This window comes from Macrotis lagotis, chromosome 1 (genome assembly GCF_037893015.1).
Source record: "Macrotis lagotis isolate mMagLag1 chromosome 1, bilby.v1.9.chrom.fasta, whole genome shotgun sequence".
Lineage (NCBI taxonomy): Eukaryota > Metazoa > Chordata > Mammalia > Peramelemorphia > Peramelidae > Macrotis > Macrotis lagotis.
In genome coordinates, this window is record NC_133658.1 from 521,088,567 (window position 1) to 521,114,352 (window position 25,786).

General features: G+C 32.7%; 1 protein-coding gene across 1 annotated transcript in view; it reads left to right on the forward strand.

Moving 5' to 3' along the window:
• Nucleotides 1-25,786, forward strand: part of CFAP47 (cilia and flagella associated protein 47) — a 931,170-nt gene that overhangs the window by 355,350 nt on the left and 550,034 nt on the right. Inside the window, exons 38-40 of the mRNA XM_074210630.1 lie at nt 5,255-5,366; nt 6,821-7,047; nt 22,391-22,556. Coding sequence (XP_074066731.1) covers nt 5,255-5,366; nt 6,821-7,047; nt 22,391-22,556 — 505 coding nt within the window. The remainder of the gene's footprint in view (nt 1-5,254; nt 5,367-6,820; nt 7,048-22,390; nt 22,557-25,786) is intronic.

The following is a 25,786-nucleotide window of genomic DNA, read 5'->3' on the forward strand; positions in this document are numbered from 1 at the left end:
GAATGAGAATAAACAGCATTTATATAGAGCTTTAAAATTGAACAAATGCTTTATAATCTCCTTTGAGTCTCTAAAAACGCTGCAAGGTGGACATTATCATCTCCATTTTACAGTCAAGAAAAATGAACTATAGAGATGTTAAATAACATGTCCAGGGTCACAAAACTAGTAAGTGTCAGAGGCAGGATTTGATGCAGTTGTGATGGAACTTTGCAGTTTTATTCATCTGTTTGTGTCCCTTAAATCCACCTATATCAAAATGAGCTAATCCTTTGCTTTTTCATGCAGTAGGTATTGAATATATATATATATATATATATATGTATATATATGTATATATGTGTGTGTATACACACACACGCACATATATATATATAGATATAGATATATAGTTTTTAATTGAACTGAATTGAATAATTATATAAATAAATGCAATTATTCATTTGATCATATAATGGACATCAGGGATGACAAGCTAGGAATTAAACAGTCAGCACTAATACTTTATTTGTCTGTTTCAAGCTCCAGACTTAACATACAGTACCAGAATGTACAGCCCATTAGAATCAAAAGATTAGACAAAATTCTCAGAAAGACCTTTTGAAGATAGAGATAAGAAAATATTATTAAAAACATATCACACATAGAATGTAAAATTTTTATCCATAATGAGAAACTACAAATAAGCAAAATTAATACAAAATTCTGAAGCATAAAATAAAAAAGTATTTAGGAATGAGCTATTTATTGGAGAAGGGAATAGGATAATTATGAGAGAACTGAAGGTTTGTATCAGATGAAGATCAAAATAAATATATTGTTGATCAGAGGTTTTCCTTGGGATCTTCCTATCAACTGTTTTATCATCTGTAAAGTAAGAGGTTGGACTAAGTGATACTTAAGGTTTTTACTTAATCAGACTTTCAATGAGTTTATAATTTTAAGGAAAAAAATATCCCTTTAAGAGGTCAGCAAAGAGGGGGTGGCTTTGAAGATTATTCTTAAATACCTCAATTATGTGAGATTTCGTTGATGTGGGTACTCCTTTATGAACATTGCACTCCCTTTGTGACTCAGTGGCATTCTTCATAGGTTTCTAGGGTCAACTAAGTAGCTTTGTATTCAGAAAAGACACAGAATTTATCTTTAGGGCATATTGTCTATTTTTAAATCAAGTTTATTTTGGTAAGATGAGAAAACTTAAAGTCCTTCAATATAATTTTTAAGAACCTAGGGGTATCTTATGTCATATTGAGGCACTGAAGGATAACTTTAATGCACGAGTTTTAAATTTGTTTTAGATACAGGCTCTCCTAAAGTCATACTCTCTTGGTTAATTTTGACATTGAGATAATGCTTGGTTCTTAAAGGGTCTGCCAGTGGAGCATGATATTTAAAGATTGTACTAAACTAGAAAGGTTTTGAGTAAGGACCCAAGTATAGTATGCCTTGTGTGTTATGCCTACAACTTTCCCTTGTAACTTATGGGATTGATCCCATAACAACTTTGTTGTTAAGGATCTTGGTATAATGCTGCAGGGACAAACTCCTAAAATTTTGTGTCATAAGTCCCTTCTGGGGTGTTTCCCATTAATGATCAGACAGTGGATTAAATTAGCTCTTATCAAAAGCATTTACTCAAGTGGCATAGAAAAGTAGGTATGAAATGATTCCTACATAAACCTACATAAATGTTTCCTCCATAAACAATATTCATGGTCAGGGGCAGCTAGGTGGCACCGTGGATAGAGCTCCAACCCTGTAGTCAGTAGGACCTGAGTTCAAATTCGGCCTCAGACATGTAATAATTACCTAGCTGTGTGACCTTGGTGCAAGTCATTTAACTCTATTGCTTTGCAAAAACCAAAAAAAAAAAAACAAAAAACAAAGGCCAAACCAATATTCATGGGAAAATTTGATCTTTCATTGTCTTTCATGTTATCTTATAAAGCATATAATTATTATTAGACTCTTTTTGAATTTCAGGTTGTCCATTAGAAATTTGATTTTTTAATGAAAACTTAGAGTTCCCAAACATTAAAGAATTTATTTACTGTCTTCCCCTTTACTATATTTCCATGATTTATATTTTCTCAAAAAGAAAATCAAGAGACAATTTCCAAATGATAATGCAGAGCATTTATTAATTCAGCAACCACTTATTAAGTGTCTACTAGCTAACCAAAACACAGTGTTCTGGTTATTAGACCATACCCAAATGGATCCCACTTCTATGAAACTGTTTAGTTGAGCAAGAGAAATATGGTACTACATAAATATTTAATAATTAAATAATTAAAATATGGAATATACAGAACATAAGAAAAGTACAAAGCGTCAGGCAAGGTTCAAGAAAGATAAAATTGTTCTGATTGGTTGGGATAGGAGAGAGGATTAGAACTTAGAATTAGAAGGACAATTAGAATTTAAATTGGGAGGAATATTCCAAATATTAGACATGGAAGTAGGGAAATACTGGGTGTGCAGTATAATCCTGAATATTTTAATTAAAGTTATTCCTTCCACACTATGAGAATTAGGGACAAGGAGCCCCCCCCCAATCTAAAAATCTTTGCAAAAATTTTTGGTCATGTCTTAATACCAGAGAAGAGAATGGAATTTCTGTATCTTATTGTGAAATTTATTTGATCATAGATTATATGTTGATCAATGTTAATAATGAAATGATGATTTGAATAATGAAAAATTTTTCTGTGTCAACTACTGACCATGTGTCATCTTCAGATTCCACACAAGTCCCCTCAATATTCCATTTAAATTTTTTATGCTGACCTGTGATATTTGTAACTATGATGGAGAAAGTTGGAATATGAGGGGATATAACTATATTTTACCATGATGCATCTGCAGTGTGTTTATGTTACTAACCAGAGAACATGTTGAGATATAACAATTTAGATATTTTAGGAAAAAACACACAAATTGTGGAGAAGATTACATGACAGTGCAATGGAATTTTAATTGCTAGTGTTTCCATGGAGTTGGTTACAGAGAAAATGGAAAGTTAGTCATAGAAGGAAAATATTCTGGCAAGTAACTTTATATATTGTATTGATTGGCTTCTTTTGTTGTTGTGAATTTGCAGAGAATAGATAGTTAACACATTTAAGGGAAAATGCATTTATACTTTTTGTTCCAGGGAACCATATTAATTCTCAATTGATGATCATAAATACTCCTGCTTCTAGAAATTATTCAACTGATACTTTAGTGTTAATTAAAGCATAATTACTGTCAAATTAAATATAGTTTACTCTTATTTTTTTATATAGGAAATATTGTCACTATCTCATTAAAACCTTTTCTAGTTTTGTAATTTAAAAAATTACATCTTACTTAATCTAAATATTTTGATTACCTTGAACTCATCTTAAATAATCCTTTGGATTTTTTATTTGAGAAATGCAGGACTGATATGTATAAAATGAATTTTAATTTTGCTTCTTTTATACAGCAGTAACCCATTGAATCCTATCATAGCATAGGTTTGAATAAAACTTTTTCCTGAAAATAACATTTATACTTTTGATGTGATAACATGTTCAATATGAGTTTAAAATGAATAATAAAATAATTAAAAATTATTAATAGTTTTATAGGAAATAAACTGTTTGAAAAAAAAGAAACAACCATCCTCAATATATTCAAACTGAATTCAAATTTATATCTAAATGGGTTAGATCTAAATGCAAGTTCATAATTTGGAAGAGAATCCCTTATGTAAGAGAATCCCTCCTGTCATGGAGTCTGGGCACTTTATGAAGCCCAGTGTTGTTTTTTTTTTTTTTTTGTCACAATTTTCCTTCCCTAAATGATATCTGGGAACTCCAAATAAGGGCTTGTCTTCATAGTGCTCATCTGCTCTCCTTATAAATGCTCAGATTTATAAGGCATCCCCCAAAAAAGATATGTATTTCATTTAAACAAGGAAGAACACAGAAATGACTCATACTTGAATCTATAAAATGTCGAGAAGTTTTCTTCCTTGCCTTAGTGAAAAGTTATATAGTTTCCATGATTCATAATACTGCTGTAGGTCAGGCCCCCATAAGGACTTGTTTCTTCTGTCCATCTTTAGCTATGATTCATAATCAATTCATGACAGCAAGCATTTAAAACCCTAGTATGCTATGGGCATTTTGCTAAGTGCTGTAGACACAGAGAAAGGCAACAACTGTTCTTGCTCCGTCTCTCTCTCTCTCTCTCTCTCTCTCTCTCTCTCTGTCTCATCTATTCAAATATAAAATATGTATACATATAACACCTATATGAATATATGTGCATATGTATACTGTTTGCATACACACACAAAACAAGATGATATTTTAAAGAAATATGATGGGCATTTATACAATGGTACAATTAAGAAATAATTCTGCAGTCTTAGCTGATAATTATTTCTTTTTGAGGATTCTGGGACCATAACGAAAATTTTTTTGCCTTGTTTTGTACAGTTTCTACTTGCCACTCCTGAACCAGTTAATGTGAATCCTACTCCTGTAACTTCTCTCTCATCTCCCAAAAAAGTTCCAGAAAGGCATCCTGCTTGCTCAGCATCCCATATTTAGTCTTGGAGAATGGAAAGGTTCTTTATTTCAATCTCCTGGTTATGCTCCTGTTTCTCAGAGACCTTTGTGGAAGCAGGGAAAAAATTTTTATTATTTTTAAATTTCAAAGATAAGAAAATTATCTTAGGAGCTGTTTCTAGTAAGCTCTGTAGGGAAAAAGTGGGTGGGGGGGAAGGGAAATAGTGTGAAATAGTCCTTTCTCCAATTGTAGGTTCCAAAAGACACATTAGCAGGGGCATTACTCTCCCTGTCACTCTCTGCTATGATTTTATCAACTTCTATTTACTGATACTCAGTTCCTTTTCTGAAGATATACTCTCATTTGAGGCAGCTAAGGATTCATTTAGATCACTGCTGCTGTGATTGTTGAATTTCTGTGGCTTCATAGGATCATTAGCCACAAAAGTCTGGGTAGTAGGTTGATTGATTCAATTTTGGTCTGATCAGTACAATATGAGAGCTTGTCTGGACATCCCCTCAAGAGTTGGAGAAATGGTCCACAATGGAGCTGAGCATCCTGTGAAATGTGCTACCCTGGTGACTCTCTGTCAAAGCATATAAAATATAATTGTGTCAGGGCTTTATGGTTCCCATGCTTTGTTTTTTAACCACTCTTTCTTTTGGAACTTTAAAAAAGTTAATTTTCAAATATACCTGTGTTTTAGATTGGAGAATTTTTATACATCGTGGAAGGAACAAGTGCTGTTCCTTTGCCTTCCAGATTTCTCCCAGTAAATAATTCAAGTATTATGAATTATAACCATCCTCCTGATGAAGGTAGAGTAAATATAGTATAGTATTTTTATAAGGTTAGTACTTGGGGATGAGATAAATATACATCTTGTTACTATGTAACAACATTACCTTAAATCAAGTTCTTATCATTTGGATTTTTTTTAGGGGATCTCAATTTGTCCTACAATATATCAGAATTGGCATTTTCATGGTAATTTATAGCTTATAGAGGTTTTGTTTTGTTTTGTTTTGCTTTTACAGATTCAGTTTGATCTTCATAATCCTGTGAATGAAGCAAATTATTACTATTTTTTTTGAATTTCAAAGATAAAGTGAAAAGTTAAAGTGATATTCTCAAAGTCATAGAATTAGTTGGAGCAATACATGATTTGACCTCTGTATTCAGGGTCCAAATTGTATTCCTTTTGAACCAATGCTTATAATGCATTGAAATTGTAACAAGAAAATAGAGCCAAGATAGGGTGGCTAGGTGGCGTAGTGGATAAAGCAGCGGCCTTGGAGTCAGGAATACCTGGGTTCAAATCCGGTCTCAGACACTTAATAATTTCTTAGCCGTGTGTCCTTGGGCAAGCCACTTAGCCCCATTTGCCTTGCAAAAAATCTAAAAAACAAACAAACAAAAAAAACCTCAATAAATTATATATATTCTAAATTAAAAGGCTCAGTGAAAATGATGTTGTTGAAGAACAGTATAGAAATTAAGTACTATATTCCTTGTATGTAAATTAACTTGGGTGCCATCTCACTTTCTTGGAATAAACTTTAGGCTTTTATTGATAAACTATACTGAACTTTTTTAAAATAAGATTTATTCTTATGGACTCAAATCAGTTTCCTCCAAACTCCCTTCCCTCTTATTTTTCCAGGGTTCAGGTAAAAAGTAAAGATTAAGCTCCAGAATATTTGATTAACTAGAATTTTCTGTTCCCTAAACACAGTGGATAACATAGAATTAAATATTTTTAAAAATATTTAACAGTCAGGCAAATATTTTTTCTAGTATGACTAGCCAGTGAGTAGGGCACAAAGATCTATTCTGAGATTATTAGAGTAGGTGAATAATTGCTTGCCATCTTTGACTCATAATATTTTTGTTAATAAGATGTTAAAATTAGTTATAAAATAAACAATAATTTATGTGAATATTTTTATGTTTATCCCCTTTTATTTTTCTCTGTGCTTAACATGAACTCTGAACTCAGATACTAAGATAAATACTCAGTCTCTAATTTTTGAAATTATTGAATATTTCATGATAAATGACAAAACCATTTTATTTATTTTTAATTTTGGAGGTAAACTTGAATTTATAGTAAGTATGTTGAACTAATGTTAATTTGATAAAGAAATCATATACTTTGTAGTGATTTAAATGAAAAATAATGAAGTGCAAGATAAGTGATACATTATTTCTAGTTCTCTCTCTTAACTAAGTCAATGACATTTAAATAATAACATTTTTTTGTTTATTTTAGATTTAAGCAAGGATGATCCAATTCTACATTTGAAATGTGATCTCCATAATTTCCTGGAATTGGAACTCAAGCTGCCACTGGTTAATGAAGCCAGGGCAAAGGCCCTTGTTTTTTCAGCACATCAACAGATGTCATCTCTTGAGTATGAACGAAGGAAAATCACGGGAACTCTCGACAGTAGTAGTGTACGAGCAGTAATTGCACTCTTAGGACTTACAAAACTTGAGGTAAGAGCTGAAAATCTACTGTAACTGATTTTTCTTTGTATGAAAGTAGCTTTGGCTTAGTAATTAACAATGCTTTTTTAAAAAAATACTAGATATTGTCAAACTACAAAAAAAATTCATTTCCTTTTCCCTAGAAAGTAATGTCATTTGTCATTATGTTTTTAAAATAAGTTTAGCAAAATCAATGATAAAATTTGAGAAAATTTAACTGTTTTCATGGCTATGAACTTGTATTTATAGATTTTATTCTTTTCAACTTTGATTTTTTTCTTCCACTAAAGTCCTCTTCCAGTTATAGAAACGAACTATGGATATTTGATGCATGCTTTATTTTATAAATATCTTTGATGATAATGTCTAAATACATTATAATCTTCAAAGCCTATGTCAAAAGGATGCTGGATTTGGATAGTTTTACTAAGTTGGGAAGGCATTAATTGTGGGAAGAGTGATACATTTTATCAGTTGTTACTTACTAATCCAGGTTATTTTAGAAAGAATCAGCAAAGGAATGAACTATTTTTATTATATTAGCTTCTTAAATTATTTATGAAAGTAAGCTCTACTTTGGGAGAAGGAACATTCATATTGATGAAATCATAATTCCCTGAAATATTGAAGCATTTTATTTTTAATGCACCAGATATTGTTCTTTATGTATTTTTCTACCTGTCAAAATTACAAAATTGATAGGTATAAATTAAAAAGAAAACTTCTCTCCTTTAAAGTAATAAAGTTTCCTTAATGGTGACCTGATTTGTTTACCTTGCTTCAATTAACTCTAAAGTTACAATGATGAAATTTGAAAAGCAATTTAAGTTATATAGCAAAGACCTTAGCAAAGAATTTGCATCAGTCTTAAAGCTATTTGCAATGAACAAATATCAGTATTAAACATATACATATGTAATTGTATAGCAATTAACTATAAAAATCTTGAATTTCAAACAAGAATTAGACATAAAATTATTACCACTAGATTTCAACATATCCCTAAAAGGAAACTTTAGTTCAAATAAAATGATAAGTAGGAAATATGTTACAGACATGAAGAAAGAAGTAAAGAAAGTGGATTTTACAAATACATGGAGAGAATTGAATGGAAAGAACAGATTGAGAATCTTACATTAGAATAGGATTTGAGAGGTCATTAAAGTACTTGAACTAAAATCTCATATACCTCCTTGGCAAGTGATCATCCAGAATCTATTTGAAGAACTACAATGAAGAGAAACTGCCTCTCAGGTAGCCTCTGGATAGCTTTAATGATTAAGATTGTTTTACATCACCATCCAAATTTGTCTCTTGGCAACTTTCTCTCATTGCTCTTACTCCTGTCCTCTGGGGGTAAAGAGAGCAGTTTTTGTGACAGTAGATGAATATTTAGAATATCTGCCTGGGAGAGAGCTACTCCCACAAGATTTAGCCTACTTCACTGTCAAGATAAAGTCCATTTTAGAGAAGCTGTAGCTCTGCAAAACTTCTTACCATTACCACTTCTTTCCTCTTTTCTTGATGCCTCAGAGGAAACCACATCCCTATAACTTGATAAACAGGTTCAAGCTTTTCTTGATTGCCTTGATTTCACATTTCCCAGGCCTTCTAGGACAATGACCAGCCTTCTAGGACAATGACCAATAAGAATTACCCTCCATTGTGATCATTCAAACTCTCTATTTCTGCTTCCTCACTTCCTGTAAACAAACTCGTGTTTCCTAAAAACATTTGACCCTTTTGCCCAGGTATTGACCCATTTATGTCCTCTCATTTACTTCTCCCAAACCTCTTGAAAGAGTTGCCTTTTGCTTAGTGCCTACACATTTTCATAAACAACTTACTCCCCCTTAAAATCTATTGACTTGTCTTTATCACTCCACTGAAATTCTTCTATTAAAGAATACACCTTTATAAAGCTTTTAAGAAACTTTCCAAAATGGCAATAAATTTTCAGGTTTAATTCCTTACAAATTACATTAAGACATCTAGATCAATTAGATCGTACATCTCCAGGCTCAGTTCAGAATCTATCAAATTTTAATGTGCTCCATAAATCATAGACCCAGTCCTTGACTTCTGTATGGATTCATAATGCAACAAATTCCTTGCATTAAGGAAAAAAAACATGAACAAAAGATGTAGTCTTATATGGGGCCTAAATCAACTTGTTAAATTATGTCTGAATTAAAGAATAAATTATTGAAAAAACAAGATATTATATTAAAGACAATACAATGTCAAAAGATATAAAAATTCATAAGAAGCAGTCAAAATGTATTCCCAGGCATATTTTATAACTGAATGGTTTATATTAAAAGGAGAAAAATAATAGATTGAACTTGCAAATAGTAAAATAAGAATAAATTAATTCAAAAACAATAAATTGTGAAAAGCAAATGAAATCAATATTATTGGAGAATAAAGTAACAAGTGAAGTGATTTAATAAATGCTAGGTTTTTCAAAAAGACCACTAGACTTGATTAAAATAGAAAATTTAATTTTCAAAAGGAAAGAGAAAAATCAAATTACCAAATCAAGAAATTTATGAACCAACAAAGATAAATAATACATTGATTAATAATTATTAACTAATATGTAGTCAAACTTGAATATGAGGAACAAGTGAATAACTGCAAAAATACCCAGATTGATAAAATAAGACATCAAGAGTCTATAGTCTATGGAATCAAGAGTCTATAAAAAAATAATCTCAGAAGTAGAAATTAAACAATTTCTTAATGAGTATTTCCAAAGGAGTTACTTGGTTTCAAGAATTTCCATGGTATGAAATATACATCATACTCTTGTCTTGTTTGTTTGCTTGGACTTTATTGAAAGATTTCTGGAAAGAGAAGTTTACAGACTTTAGACCAAAAGTTTTTAATCTAGAATATTGTTGAAGATTATTATTATTAATATATGGAGAACTGTACTTCAAGGTTATTTCTTTACTTTCTTCTCTTATGAATTTAAAAAATTTATTCTTAGAAGCATCCATAGGCTTCACCAGATTGCCTCCCGGGTCTATGACACAAAAAAAGTGATCATTTAAGAAGTGATCATTTCCTCTCTGAATTTGAATCAGTTAAGAGCTCAGGGGAGTTGACATAAATGTTCACTTCTGGAAGAATAACTCTTAGAGGGTTCAGAGACACAGTAGAATGTATCCCATTGTAGATGAGAATTTAGTCCAGAAGAGAAATTCTAAAGATTGTATGCCCTCTGACCTTGAGTTCCTAAAGACTCTGGGCTATCATGGACAAGGCCAGACCTTAGGCATTGAAACAAAAATATCAATTTCTTTTTAGTTTGTTTTCTCTACCTGGAGCATCCTCCTGGTCAATCTCTTAATATAGTTTATGAATAGTTTATATCAAGGTTTCTAAAAGTGGAAATAAAAAAGGGTGTCCAAACACCACAGAAGCACTCAAGATAGCTATTAGATAGAGGACAACCTAAACAGGAGGTAATCTGACTGAGTAGGCTACAGTAGACAATGATTATGACTATGGTATTCTTAGAAACTTTGCCTTTCTCAGCGCAGCCCCAAAATATTAACTTTTTTTGGTTACCACACCATATGGCTGCCTAAGTTTCCAGGATGCTAAAAAAGTAGAACTTAAAATGTCTAACCATGCATGCCTTCCAAGCATGGTCCATGGTTGTGCATCTATTCCCTCCATGTGTTTTCCCCATTTATGTTTCCTAGGTATATACAATTTTTGCATGTTTGTTCTCCTCACAACTTGTATAATAACTTATGGGGGATATCCACATCTGCCTATTTCATTTCCATATTTATGAACTTAGATATTCCTATATCTTGTCCATTACATCTTTTTTTAAAATTTATTTTTATTAAATATATTATTTGAGTTTTACAATTTCCCCCAATCTTGCTCCCCCACCCCACCCCACAGATAGCACTCTGTCAGTCTTTACTTTTTTTCCATGTTGTACCTTGATCCAAATTGGGTGTGATGACAGAGAAATCATATCCTTAAAGAGAACAGAATTCTCAGAGGTAACCAGATCAGACAATAAGATATCTGTTTTTTTTCCCAAATTAAAGGCAATAGTCCTTGTATTTTGTTCAAACTCCACAGCTCCTTATCTGGATACAGATGGCACTCTCCTTTGCAGACAGCCCAAAATTGTTCCCAATTGTTGCACTGATGGAATGAGCAAGTCCTTCAAGCTTGAACATCACTCCCATGTTGCTGTTAGGGTCTACAGTGTTTTTCTGGTTCTGCTCATCTCACTCAGCATCAGTTCATGCAAATCCCTCCAGGTTTCCCTGAAATCCCTTCCCTCCTGGTTTCTAATAGAACAATAGTGTTCCATGACATACATATACCACAGTTTGCTAAGCCATTCCCCAATTGAAGGACATTTACTGTATTTCCAATTCTTTGCCACCACAAACAGGGCTGCTATAAATATTTTCGTACAAGTAATGTTTTTACCCTTTTTCCTCATCTCTTCAGAGTACAGACCCTGTAGTGGTATTGCTGGGTCAAAGGGTATGCACATTTTTGTTGCCCTTTGGGCGTAGTTCCAAATAGCTCTCCAGAAGGGTTGGATGAGTTCACAGCTCCACCAACAATGTAATAGTGTCCCAGATTTCCCACATCCCTTCCAACAATGATCATTATCCTTCCTGGTCATACTGGCCAATCTGAGAGGTGTGAGGTGGTACCTCAGAGAAGCTTTAATTTGCATTTCTCTAATAATTAATGATTTAGAGCATTTTTTCATATGGCTATGGATTGCTTTGATCTCGGATTTCTTTTAAGAGGTTTTTTTCATGTGATAGATGGGGAAGAGATCAGGAGACTTTAGAACTGTGCCTGTCTTCTCTCTGCCATCTTGGCTGGAAGTTGTCCATTCCATCTTTACCCTATATTTTATGACCATTTATCCTGTTCTTTGTCTCCTTCCAACTCCAGTCACTCCTCTCTTACAATGCTTTTATGCACTGGCTTTACTCTTCCCTATTTCAATGTCTTGCTGAACAACTGCAATATACTTGCTGAACAACTGCAATATTTTCAATTCTGTGCTATTTTTTTTTTATTTTTGCAAGACAATGGGGTTAAGTGACTTGTCCAAGGCCACACAGCTAGGTAATTATTAAGTATCTGAGGCCAGACTTGAACTCCAGTACTCCTGACTCCAGGGTCAGTGCTCTATCCACTGCACCACCTAGCCACCCTTTGCTACTTCTTTTAACTTGGATCACATGTCTTGCAAAACTTCAATCCCAGATAATGTTGACCACTAACTCCATGCTCCTGAGAAAAATAGAGGAAGTGCAGATTGGGCCCAGTACAAATCTACTTATATAATGTCAAAGGGATCCTCAAATTGCAATAAAGCAATCCTAAGTAAGTTCCTTTTTAATTAATCAGCAATCAAGATATTCTTCCAAGCCTTTTCTTTTCTTCCAAGTCTCCCGAAGCACTTCCTCCCCTCATTTTCTTACCTAAAGACCTCATCTGATACTTTACTGAAAAAACTGAAAATATTTGCCATTTTTCTTCATCTCATATGCTTTTTAACACCACCCCCCCTCTGGTTTTTCATTCACTCCAGTCTCTGAGAAAAAGTAGACTTTTTTTCCCAAGACCAACTTCTATAAACACACCTTTGATCTCATCACCTCTCTACTTCTTAATCAGATTGACCCCAACTATCTTCCAAGTTCTCTCTCTAATATTCAGTCTCTCCCTAACAATTGAGTCATTCCCTGCCTTTTACAGTCATGGCCATGTCTACCTAAACCTTAAAAAGTAATGACTAGGGGCACCTAGGTGGCACAGTGGATAGATTACTGAACTCTGCAAGACCTGAGTTCAAATTTGGCCTCAGACAGCTAATATTCCCTAGCTGTGGTGACTTTGGGTAAGTCACTTAACCCCAGTACTTCGCAAAAACCAAAAAAAAAATAAAGGAATGACTTGATTCTTTTCTTAATAGCCAAGCCTAGTAATCTTTATTCAACCCTCTATCTTTCTCAAAATCGCTACACTATTTGATATTGTTATATCTCCCCTCTAGGTTTTTGTGATTTTGCATTTTCTTGGTACTCCTCTTATCTCGCTTCTTCTCAGAATCTTCTGTCAGATCCTCATCCATATTTCATCCACTAATTGTGAGAGTAACCTAAGTCTCTGTCATAGGCTTCCTTTTTTTCTTTATTACTTGGTAAATTAATATCAAATTAGATTAGTTACTCAGTAATCTCAATAACTCTTATAGGTTCAATTATTACCTACATAAGGATGATTCTCTTATTTATATATCCAGGTTGTTGTTGTTTGTCCTTTTTTTCAAGAGGACTATGACATCAAGGAGGTGATGCTATGGCATGAAAATGAATTGAATTTAAGAAGGAGGCCTGTCCAAAGTCATTAGCCTCATTTTTTCCTCTGGGAGTATATGGGTCTAGTGACCACATATGTTTCAGGATGGCCTTGGGTGCATTGGGGGACCTTGACCTTTTTAAACTAAGATGTTTAGCAGATCTTGGTTTTACTGTCCATTCAATGTTTAGGCTAGGTAAGAAAAAAATGAAGTTAAAAATGGCCTCTTTTAATTAGTCAAAAAAAATCAATCTGGGAGATGACCCTCAGGGTTTCTGGCCAAACAATGAGACTTGGCCTGGGTAAACTCCAAGATATCCTTAGATTGTGCAACCATGCCTTGAGTCCAAATTGCTCTGGTTCTCATTTATTGGTCAGGAATGTATCCTTACATTCTATTTTTTCCATGAATTCAGGAGTTCAGTCAATCTGAACCATTTCACTTACATCTTTATTATGCCTTTCTTTTTTTTAATTTTAATTTTTATTTGAGGCAATGGGGGTTAAGTGACTTGCCCAAGGTTACACAGCTAGGTAATTATTGAGTTTCTGAGGTTGGATTTGAACTCAGGTCCTCCTGACTCCAGGGCCAGTGCTCCATCTACTTTGCCACCTAGCTGTCCCTCATTATGCTTTTTTCTTGTCAGTTCCTCATTCCCAAGCTACTTTCCCTTCTTAAATTTGTGTTTTGAAATTCTTGAATTCCTTCAAGGAAGGAAGGAAGGAAAAGGGGAAAAAAATTACGTATCAAATACTTACTATGTGCTTTGCAAAATATTATCTGATTTGATCCTTGGAATAACCTTGGAAAGTAGGTGCTGTTACTTTCTTCATTTAATAGTTGAGGAAAGTGAGCCAAAGCAAGCACAGTAGTCTATGTCTCCTCTAGAGAACTTCATTTAGGTACAGTCTTGCCTATTAGAATATAAACACCTTTAGATCAAAAATTTATTTTTCTCTTACTTCTTTGTCTTTTGTTTCTTTGTCTTACAACTTAAATAAATTAGAGCCCTTAAACTACAGCAGAAAATGAATTAATATATATATGTCATTTATTTAATGACTGATTATATACTTTTAATCTTTTCTTGTTACTCTATTTCTAATGCTGTTTTATTAAAAATATTTTATTTGATCTAATATACTTCTCAAAGCTGTTGCAATCATACTATTGGTCTTATGAGGCATGATTTGTGACCATATGCTTACTCTGAGATCCTTTGAAACATGGGGTAGGTTCAAATAGGTTGTCATATAAGTTTAGAAAAGTAGGTTAGAATGATTACATGAAGAATTTTAAAATTCCAGCAAAAGAGTCTATATTAAATTTTGGGGAAATGAGGGACATGTTAGCTCTATTCAAGTTTTTGAAGAATTGTCATTGGAAGAGGAATTAACTTTGTTACTTTTAGCCCAGAAGATAGAATGAGGAGCAATGGGTAAAAGTTGTAAAATTGGGGAAAATATTAGCTAGATATTTGATTGAAATATGATGCCCAATATCTATCCGTGATTGGCACGAATATATAAGTTAGTTCATAAAAATTATCAATACAGATTTCTCAAATGAAGAAATCCAGATTTCAGTTTGGTAGCAACATTAGAATTATTACTTTTTGCTACCCATGTCAGTAAAGGGAAAGGAACAGATGCAAGAAATGGTGTGTAGGTAAAAGTGATAAGATTTGAAAATTTTATTAGTCATTTAGGGTGTGTAAAGAAAGAGGAAATAGTCAAGATTAACATCAAAGTTATGAAATGGATTGATTAGAAGAATGGTAGGTGTCTTTAACTGAAGTAAGGGATGAGTATGAATTATGAAGGAATCAAGTAAGTTCAGCTTTAAATGCAATGAGGTCAATATTGAACATTTAGAAGCCAGAGAACATTCAAAGAGTGACAAAACAGGAGAGTAAAGAACCTTTAGTCTATTTCATGTATTCATTAATTGAAATTTCTAGGATGTTTACTTTGGAAAAGCAGGTGAAATGAGGGACAAGTTTTTGAAGAATTGTCATTGGAAGAGGAATTAACTTTGTTACATTTAGCCCAGAAGACAAAATGAAGAACAATGGGTAAAAGTTGAAAAAAAGGCAAATTTAGGCTTAACGTCAGGAAAAAACACCTTCTAAATGATTAGGGTTCTCAAAAAATGGAATTGACTTTCTTGACTCCCCTTCACTGAAAGCCTTCAATCAAATACTGGATGGATGGTCATCTATTTCTTGAGTATATTTTAGTTGCCTTTCACCCTGGAGATTCTATGATTTGGTGTTACACACCGATATATTTAGAAAAGCAAAAAGAAACAACCAAAATAATTATTGTTCTATTAAATGAAAATTTAATGTATTTTTGTGATGCTCAATAAATAATTAATAGAGTTCCATTAAAATAGCAACATATGAGATAAAATCACAAAATATCTAAGTTTGTTAATAAAAACTGAAGAAAATGATAGAAAATGATTATATTGATATCATCAATTGACATAATTAATTATAATCTCAATAAAATGAATCAGGTTCTTGGTAATTAGCCTATCTAGATATTATTACCTATCTATATATTATTCTCTGCCCAAAACAGAAGACATTGAACAGATTTAAATTCCCAAAGCAGTGATTTAAAATAATTTTAATAGAAATAAAATAAATATTAAATAATTAAAAAGAATACAATTTGCATTATTGAATTAAAACTGTACTTTGAAATATATTTCCCTCATTGTGACAAAAATAAAAGTTGACTGCTATAACATTTAAATTTTATAAATAACTTTGCATATATATCTCACTTCATCTACATAACACTTCTGTACAACAGACGTTAATATGCTCATTTTGTAATTGAGACAACTGGGGCTAAGAGATATGAAGTGACCTACCCAGAATCACATAATAAATTTGTCCCTGAGGAGAAATTGGCAGTAGTAACTTATAAGCATAGCTTCAGCAACTAGCTATGCTACATTTGTGAAGTTATGTAATACTTCTCAGTTTCAGTTTCCACATCCGCTAAATGTGAATTGATAGAATTGATAAATGAGAATTGATAAAATGTAAATGTAACATGATATGTTGGAGAGAGAATTGGACTCAAGTGGGTCAAATTCCACTCTCCTATATGACTCTGGGGGAGTTGTTTAACCTCTTATTGCCCTAAATAACTCCTGTTAACCAGAAGTTAAATTGCATATACCTGTGTGCATTGGCAGTTGAAATTTCTTCTTCTAGAGTTCCCTAAAAACCAATTAAATCATTCCAGTCATTCCTTATCCTGAAAATATGTGTAGTATTTAGATTGATGTGAGGATCCAATAAGATAACATATACAAAGCACTTTGCAAGTCTGATATGATTCTACAGTATTTTCCAAAAGACTTGGAGTAGCAATGAATTTTAATAATGGCTAAATTTCCTCTAGGATTTTTAGAATAAATTGAATAAATGACAGCCATGAAGATGAGGATGATGAGGATGGTGATCCTTAAAATTAATCAAGTAAAGTAATAAATAATTTGTGGTGTTTAGTATGCTTGGCAGTATTGAGCCAAAACAGTAAAGGTATTGATATGATCCAAATTAATTTATAGATTTAAAACAGTATAAAAATATTGATTAACTATAAATTAACTGTGGCAACAGGCTATGGGCCACTAATTTTCCATCATTGCTTTTGAATTAACTATAGCTTTGAAACTTGGAAGCTATCTGGTTCAATGATTTGCAGCTATAAAGTGCCATTGGAATAATGATGATTTTCATATCATGAGTTTTATGTTAGGGAATTGGATCTTTGAAAGTACCATGCTAGATGCTAAAGTGCACCTTAGCCTTCTTTCTCCACACCTCCCTATTAAGTTCTGATACAGTCTATTATTTCTCTTTAGTCTTTTTTCAAAATATACATACTAATGGAGTGACCCCATGAAATATAGAAATAAATATTAATTTTAAAAAGATTTAATTTAATTTAAGATTGTTTAAAATGACAAAAATTAATAAGCCACACAAATAGAATAAAGAAGACTGGGTATAATAGAATAAATTGGGGAAAATATTAGCTAGATATTTGATTGGAATATGATGCCCAATATCTATCAGTGATTGGCACAAATATATGAGTTAGTTCATAAAAATTATCAATACACACTTCTCAAATGAAGAAATTCAGATTATTGATGACCACTTTAAAGTTTCTTAAATCCTTTAAAAATGAAAGAAATTAAAATTAAAACAATTCCAAGATACCACATTTCATTAATTAAAATAGTACAACTAATTAAAAAAGGAGAAATAGAGATAAATTTGTTTTTTTGATTTACATTTTTATTTATACATTTACTAAAATAGTCTTGTAAGAGAACATAATCCTCCCTCCACAAAATAAAAAAAACTCACAAGAAATAAAGTGAAAGAAAGAGAAAAAAATGTGCTTCAGTCTGTGTTTGGATACCATCAACTCTGTCTCTGGGGTAGATCACAATCTTTATCATAAGTCCATCAGAGAAATTGCTTCCATATTTTTCTACAGTGCTGTTGCTGACTGTGATTCCCTCTATCCATTTCTTCCCATTCCCATTTATTATATTTTCTCTGTCCTTTCACTCCATCCCTCTTCGAAAGTGTTCTGTGGGGAAGCCCAGTGGTACAGCAGACAGAGCACTAGCCCTGGGGCCAAGAGGCCCCAAACCTACATCCCACCCCAGAGACCCAGCAACCACCCCACCCTGTGGTCCTAGACATGAAATCCAATCCCACCACCTTGCTAAAAGTAAAAAAAAAATGTTTCACATCTGACTATCCTCTCCTATGATCTACTCTGTCCTCTATCACTTACATCCCCCCCCATCCCCTTTCTCCTATGCCCTTTCTCTCCTTTTTCTTCTAGATTTCTATACCCTATTAAGTATGTATGTTGTTTCCTCTCTGGGCCATTTCTGATGAGAATAAAGGCTCCCTCATCTCCCCACCTTCCACACCATTGCAAAAGCTTTTTCTTGACCCTTTTATATGAAATATCTTTCCATTCCCTATCTCCTAGTACATTCACTTTTTGCCCATGGACTCACCTATTACAATATATTATACCTTCAAATTATAATATATTATACCATCAAATTCAGCTCTCTCCCATGCCTTGTCTATATATGCTCCTGCTAACTATTCTGTTAAATGAGAAGGTTCATATGAGTTATCAGTAATATCTTTGCATTCAGGAATATACACAGTTCATCATCATTAAATCCTTCATAATTTAACCTTCTCTTCCACTCTTTTTATGCTTCACCTTAGTCCTGTACTTGGAGATCAAACTTTCTGTTCCATTCTGGCCATTTCAACAGGAATATTTGAAATTCCTCTGTTTGATTAAATGTCCATTTTTTCCCATGGATGACTATGTTCAGTTTTGCCTAGGTAGTTAATTCTTGGTTGCATTCCAATCTTTTTTGTCTTCTGTAATATTATATTCCAAGCCTTGCAAGACCTTAATGTAGATGCTGCTAAGTCCTGTGTATTCCTGACTGTAGTACAGTGATATTTAAATTGTTTCCTTCTGGCTGCTTGTAATATTTTCTCTTTGACTTGGATGTTCTGGAATTTGGCTATAATATCTCTGGGGATTTTTTGGGGGGGTTCTCTTTCAGGAGGAGATTGGTGAATTCTATCAATTTTTATTTTGCCCTCTGCTTCTAGGATATGAGGGCAATTTGACTGTAAAAATTCTTTAAAAATGAAGTCAAGGCTCTTTTTTCTGATCCTGACTTTCAGGTAGCCCAATAATTTTCAAATTGTCTCTTTGGATCTGTTTTTTAGATCAGTTGTTTTTTCAATGAGATATTTCATGTTTTTTTTTTTTTAGTTTTTTATTCCTTCAGTATTGTATTACTGTTTCTTGATTCCTTGCAAAATCATCAGTTTCCTTTGGCTGTATTCTATATTTGAAGGAGTTGTTTTCTTCAGAGAGCTTTCTTATCTCCTTTTCCATCTGGCCAATTCTGCTTTTTAAGGTATTATTCTCCTCATTAACTTTTTGTTAATGCTTTTTCCATTTGACCTAAACTGGCTTTTAACATGTTGTTTTCCTTAGCCTTTTTTTGGATCTCCTTGACTAAGCTGCTGACTTGGTTTTCATGTTTTCCCTACACTTCTCTCATTTCTCCTCCCAATTTTTTCCTTTGCCTCCCTTAATTGATTTTCAAAATCTTTTTTGACCTCTATTATAGTCTGAGCCCAACACCTATTTTTCTTCGTTGCTTTGATACAGAAACTTGGACTTTGTCATCTTCTGAGCGTGTGTTTTGATCTTCCATGGGACCAAAGTTATTGTCTATTCTCAGGATCCTTTTTTCCTGCTTACTCCTTTCCCCAGTCTGTGCTCTGAGGTGCTTCCCAAGCTTATGAGTTGTTATTGGCCCCTGCAAGGACCTCAGTTCCTTCAAAGTCTCATGAGAGGCTCTGACTGCTCTCCTGACCTGTGTTTTGGTCTGTGGATGACCCCAAGCACACCCCTCTGCTCTGGAGCTGCGAGGATGGTCCCTGCTCTATGGAGGAGGGCCCCAGACTGACTAGGGTCTGAATATGGACAAAGCTCAAGAGTCCTATGCCAGAGACAGAGGAGAGCCCTTGACAGTCTCCCCCACCCCTTTATCTTCTGGGGGCTGAGTGCTCTAGGAACAGCTGCCCGGAGGCTCCCTGGGGGGGGGGGGGGGGCTCTGTAGACTGTTCCCATTTCCTGGGATCTGGGCTGCTCTGAGGGCCAAGGCTGTGTTGAGGGCTGACTTGGCCTAGGCTTCATGCTCGCTCTGTTGTGTTGATCCATGGGTTGGCTGTTAGGAAACTTCTGCTGCTGCCAAAAGCCAGCTTTCTGGGGACTCAGGCACCCCATGGGCTATTCCCGGGAGGCTGAAGGTCCTTCAGTTTGGCTTGGTGAACCTGGCTGTGCTGTGGCCCCCTCCAACCCTGCGGAATAGAGCCTTTCCACAATCTTCTAGGTTACCTTTTATTGGATCTTTCTGTGGGTTCTGTCTCTTGAAAATTTAGTTAGTCATAATTTTAAGGGTTTTGAAATATTTTGGAGAGAGCTCCTAGGAAAGCCTATTCTCATGCCACCATCTTGGATCTGCCCCTGAAATAAACTGTTATACTACTAGTATCATGTGGCTGTGAATTACACAATCATGGTTTGAAAACAAGATAGATTGTGTATTTTTGATTCACTGATCCCAGTACTAGGACTTTAACCTAAACATTGTATTCATAGATTACAAAAAAAAAAAGAGAAACTTGCATGGATAAAAAAAACAAAAGCCCTTCTAAAAACAGTCTATTTATCTAATATTTGGTAAATGACTAAAAAAAGTGTGGTGTATGCTTTTAGTATATTTTTGTAGTATTAAAATCAATACTATGGATTCAAAGAAAGTGCAAAGGTCTATGTTAAGTACTAAAACATCAAAAAGGTCAGAAAATGATATTAATTACAACTTTTAAAAAGCAAAAACTAGTTATATAGTTATGAAGAAAAGATTTAGAAGTTCACAAAAGGAAACAAAAATTTTTTAGCTATTGTTCAAGTTGATAGGCATTTTAAAGTAGGAGTTCATGGATTACACTTCATTTCTATTTTGATTGCTGCTGCACGTTAAGAAAAGATGTTTGTGTGTGAAAGAATAATGAACTTGTATCTTTTGATAAGAAAGGAATAAATTTTCAGCTTTTACTAGAGAAAATAATATCTTTTTCTAAATTTTAAGTCATTTAAAATTTTTTCTAGCAACGATTTCATTTGTTTTTAGTTTTTGTCCAAAAAACTTACCCTTGAATTAGAGTCTATTATTCCCTTATCAAGTTACAGATCATTTTTTTTCATTTTCTATCATGAACTTTAGAAATGTCAAACAATCAGCTCTGCTTGAAATGTGGGTATATATTTGTGTATATTAATGAATTCTTGGAATAAGATAATTATGAGAATAAAGATGTAACAAAATATTTAGATGGTTTGTTAAGCAATCCCCAAATCAATAGATAGGACATTTTATTGTATTTTAGTTAGAATATTTGAAAGATCTACTTGAAAAAATATGAGAATTATTATTTTAAAAGTTAACACAAAATTGGAAAGAGTAGATATTGTTTGATAGAATCAAGATTCAATATTATATAAATTAACTGAAATAATGAGCTAAAATTAATTAAGTTTAAAAAAGTTTTAGAGATATAAAGAATATTAAATGCCAATTTCATCTTTTTACCTAAGGAAATTTAAGCCAGGGGAAGTTAATGATTTACCTGAATGAACCTGGTAAAGAGCAGAAATAGAATTTGAATATAGAGCACTCTATTTGGCACTCTGTTTGACACTATTTCCCTTTAGCTGTATTAAACTCAAATAGAAATATATTTTCTGTGTGCTACATTTTAATTTTAAAAGCCACAAATTATCATTATCTATATTATATTGTACTTTTATTTTTTTAAAGAAATTTCCCAATTTCTTTTTAATCTGATTTGTTTTTTTTTAAGGTGGCTTGAAACTGTACTGGCATCGAGGTCCTGCACCTTGCTGCTAGAATAAATTTAAAATCTAGCATCTAGGTTCTAACTCACTTGTACATTACAAATTTGGAAAGACTGAATAATTCATGTGAGAAAGACCTGGTTGGAGATGGGGAGGGAAAGAGTTGTTACTTGGTGTATAATATATTAAAATGTTTTTAGTGAATGATTGATGTTTATTATATCTTTTCTAACCTATGTGATTGTATTAAATATTGTTTTTCTTTTTTTTTAAACAGTTTTAGATATCACTTAGAATTGTAGTTATTTCCATAGAAATAATCCAAGAAAATATCTTGGTGGATGGAAAAATTAAACTTTTTCTTGAAATCTGTTGTAATAAAAAATAATTATCCTTTTCATCTTAGAAACAAATGCAGTAAGATTTGTATTCTATTTATATTGTTTAATTGCAGACTCGTATGCTTTTTCATAATGCAAAGTCCAAATCGATTTTATATACCACGGAATTAAGCCTTCCAGAATATTTTGATATCCCCAAGAAAATCTACATTCCTTCTCTTCCACAAAACAAACTCAAAGCAGTGAATATGGAAGCTCCACAAAAACTAGAACAAGCAGGTAGGGAACCAGCAAATGTGTACGTTTGTATGTATGTATATATCCTTACTATTCAAACTTAAGGGTTGTAATTATCAACAAGATTGTTTAACACATAAATATCTACTTTGTCCCCAGCATTATACTAAATGTTGTTGGATTTAAAAGAGAAGCATATTGCCCAGTTTTTAATATCAGTTTTATAACACTGTTGTACTTTTCTGAAACATTGTGAGATCTCAGTCTCGGAAGTACTGAAAATTTGTTTTACTTGGTGTTCAATGGGCTCATAATAAACATAAAATCAGTGAGAATCTTTGAAGAAGTATCAAAGTGAAAGATGTCATCTGAGATATGCATGATAAGAAAAAGAAACATAGATTGGCCACATGGCAAAACTGAGATGATTACCCTATGATTACCCTGTGTTCCACTTCTATTTTTGCCATATCTAGACAAAATGAGAAAAAGTTTCCAATGTGGTGCATATGTTCCTTTTGCTGAATTTATAGGAGGATGGGGGAAAAAGAAAAACTAGATAGGCAGGCAAGGAAAGTTTGTAACTTTTATGATTAGAAAGAATTTCCCATTGTTGAAATCTGTGGACTAGTTAAGTAATTGGCATGGTTTCTGCCAGTCTCGTGTTCTTAATCAAATTAGGAAGATAAGATATAAGCACATGAAACAGTGAACATGCAGCAAAGTTCACATTGCAAATTTTGTACAAATTTTATCTCTATGAACATAGTTTAATCTATTAGTATTCATTTGCAAGTTTAATATATCAATATTTAGAGAATATAGCATATTATAAGGTATTGTTTCTGTCTGTTACTAACTATATCACTAGCTCTGTGACCTTTGGTAAATCATTTCACTTTTCTGGGTCTATTTCCCTATTTAAAAAATGAGGATGTTTCTAAATTCTGTGATATTAACATTATGCCTGACTTTAAATTCATTATCATCTCTATAAAATTAGAACTAAAATTACTTATGAATTAATGAGAGACCTAAACCAATCATTTTATGTATGTGGATTATATAGATCTGCATGACTACTATCTCTCCCCCCACCTCACCCAATACATGAAACAGTTCTTTTATCTTAAGAAATTTTTAAGACTATCAATATGTCATTCTATATATATCCAAAGAAAGAAACAAGAAGCCATAACCTTGTATTCAAAGGTCAGATTGAATTAATAGATGATGGGAATATTTAAAAATAGATTGATCTCCTCTAGGTATGACATAGAAAATATTAAACTATTAAGGAGAAAGTAGTAGGTGAATATGAGAAGAGACTGGCCTGCTGATATCAATGCTAAATGGAAAGAAGACTGCAACCTATACAAGTAGCTGTTACACCCACACCTAATAAAAGTATATTTTTTTGTATGATAAAATGGTCAACAAGAATATGACAAAAAATCCTATTTAAATTAATGCATTTTAAGACTATTTAGAACTAATGAACCAAAGTTAAATATAGAAAAAATATAACTTCCTCAGTAAAAAAGATGATGAACTACAATAAATGTTCTTAGAGTACATAATAAAGTTAAAAATGTGCAGAAATACCTTTGGATTAAACAGTTTTCACTTCATAAAACAACATAAAAACTGGCAATAGATTTGTTGGTCTCTGGATTTGCTTTCTGTAGTCAAAGGTGGTTTATCTCCAGACAAAGACTTCCAATTATAAATGAACAATTATTGATGGTCTCTTGTGTTTTTGATATGGTGCTAGGAACTAAGGATACAAATACAAAGATCTGCATAATTTCTCCTCTTAGGGAGCTTAAAGTCTATAAAATGGCTAGCATCTAAGAGGGCCATATAAAGGAACACAATGGGTGACTTCCACATGTAATCAAACTATAATATGGTAATAAAGAAATGTCAAACAGACATTACTGTCAATTTCTGTCATTTCTGTCAAATCACCTGTTTGACATTTTTTATGAAAAAATTCTCAATCAGGATATTGCCATGAAAAAATGCAGAAAGGATATACTTAAAGAACTTAAAGCTTGATCATCATTGCAAATGATATGATGAAATGATGGGAAAATCTGTCAAGAAAACCCAAAGAGGGTCATGAAAAGTCAAATAGGATTGAAAATGATTGAACATGGTTGAACATCAATAATTTTATCTATGTATATATGCATAATATATAATGTCAGTGAAGATTAAAATTCTCTGAGAAAAGATTATGTATTTGTCTTTGCTGCTTTCTTGTTTTCTACTGGAATCATTTTGAATATTCAGTAATTCTACTAAAGATGAACATGAACTCACATTCTAAGGAACTTATTTAATTACAAACAGAAATTATTTTATCCATCAGCACAGTAGTCCATAGAATATTAAATTACAAGAAAAATAGCAAGATCATGAGAAGATGAAACAATAATAATAAGAATAACAACCATAACAGTAAAGCAGACACTCCCATTGAAATCTCATATAGTTTATAAAACTCTTTCCTCTTAGTGAGGTTAAGTAGTACAAAAATATCATTTTCATTTTATTGATGAGAAAACTGAGGCTCAAAAGGTCTTGTTTACTCACCTAAATACAGTTAGCATTAGACTAAGAATAAAATCCTGTTATTTTGATTATGGGGTATTTTTTTCTATTATCTGGAAGTTAGAAAAAAAGAGTCAAGTAAAAGCCAGAATTATCTGAAAAAAAAACTTCATGAAAGAGGTAAGATATGAACTGAACCTAGGGAAATGTTGGTTCTGAGTAAGAGAAGAGAAGTAAGAGATATTTCATATGTGGGTAATGAGTTGCTAATTGGCAATTATTGATTTTTTAATGTAGGAAGTCTGAGTCTATAGTGAAACTATAATTCACTTCTGGATTTTTCAGATCTCCTATTTCTACTCCTATACTCATGTTTAAAAATTTGCTTTTAAATATTTATGTTGTAGAATTATACTGATTAGTCAAACTTTTGCCATTCACTATTACTAAAATGTGTATAACCTCTTCAGATTGTTTCTCTTCTTTTGCATGTGACCAGACAAGTTTTGATAGTATTCATACTATTTTTCTCATATAGACAGATCTTTTTTAAAAAAAGGATAAAATAACTTTCAGGGATTCTGATTTATGTCATTCATTACACTTAGATTGAACTAATGACATATTTAACACTGTCATATGAATGTGTCAGCACTGGGATTTATTTAACTTTACATGAAAGTTGCACAAAATGATGACACATTATAACCAGT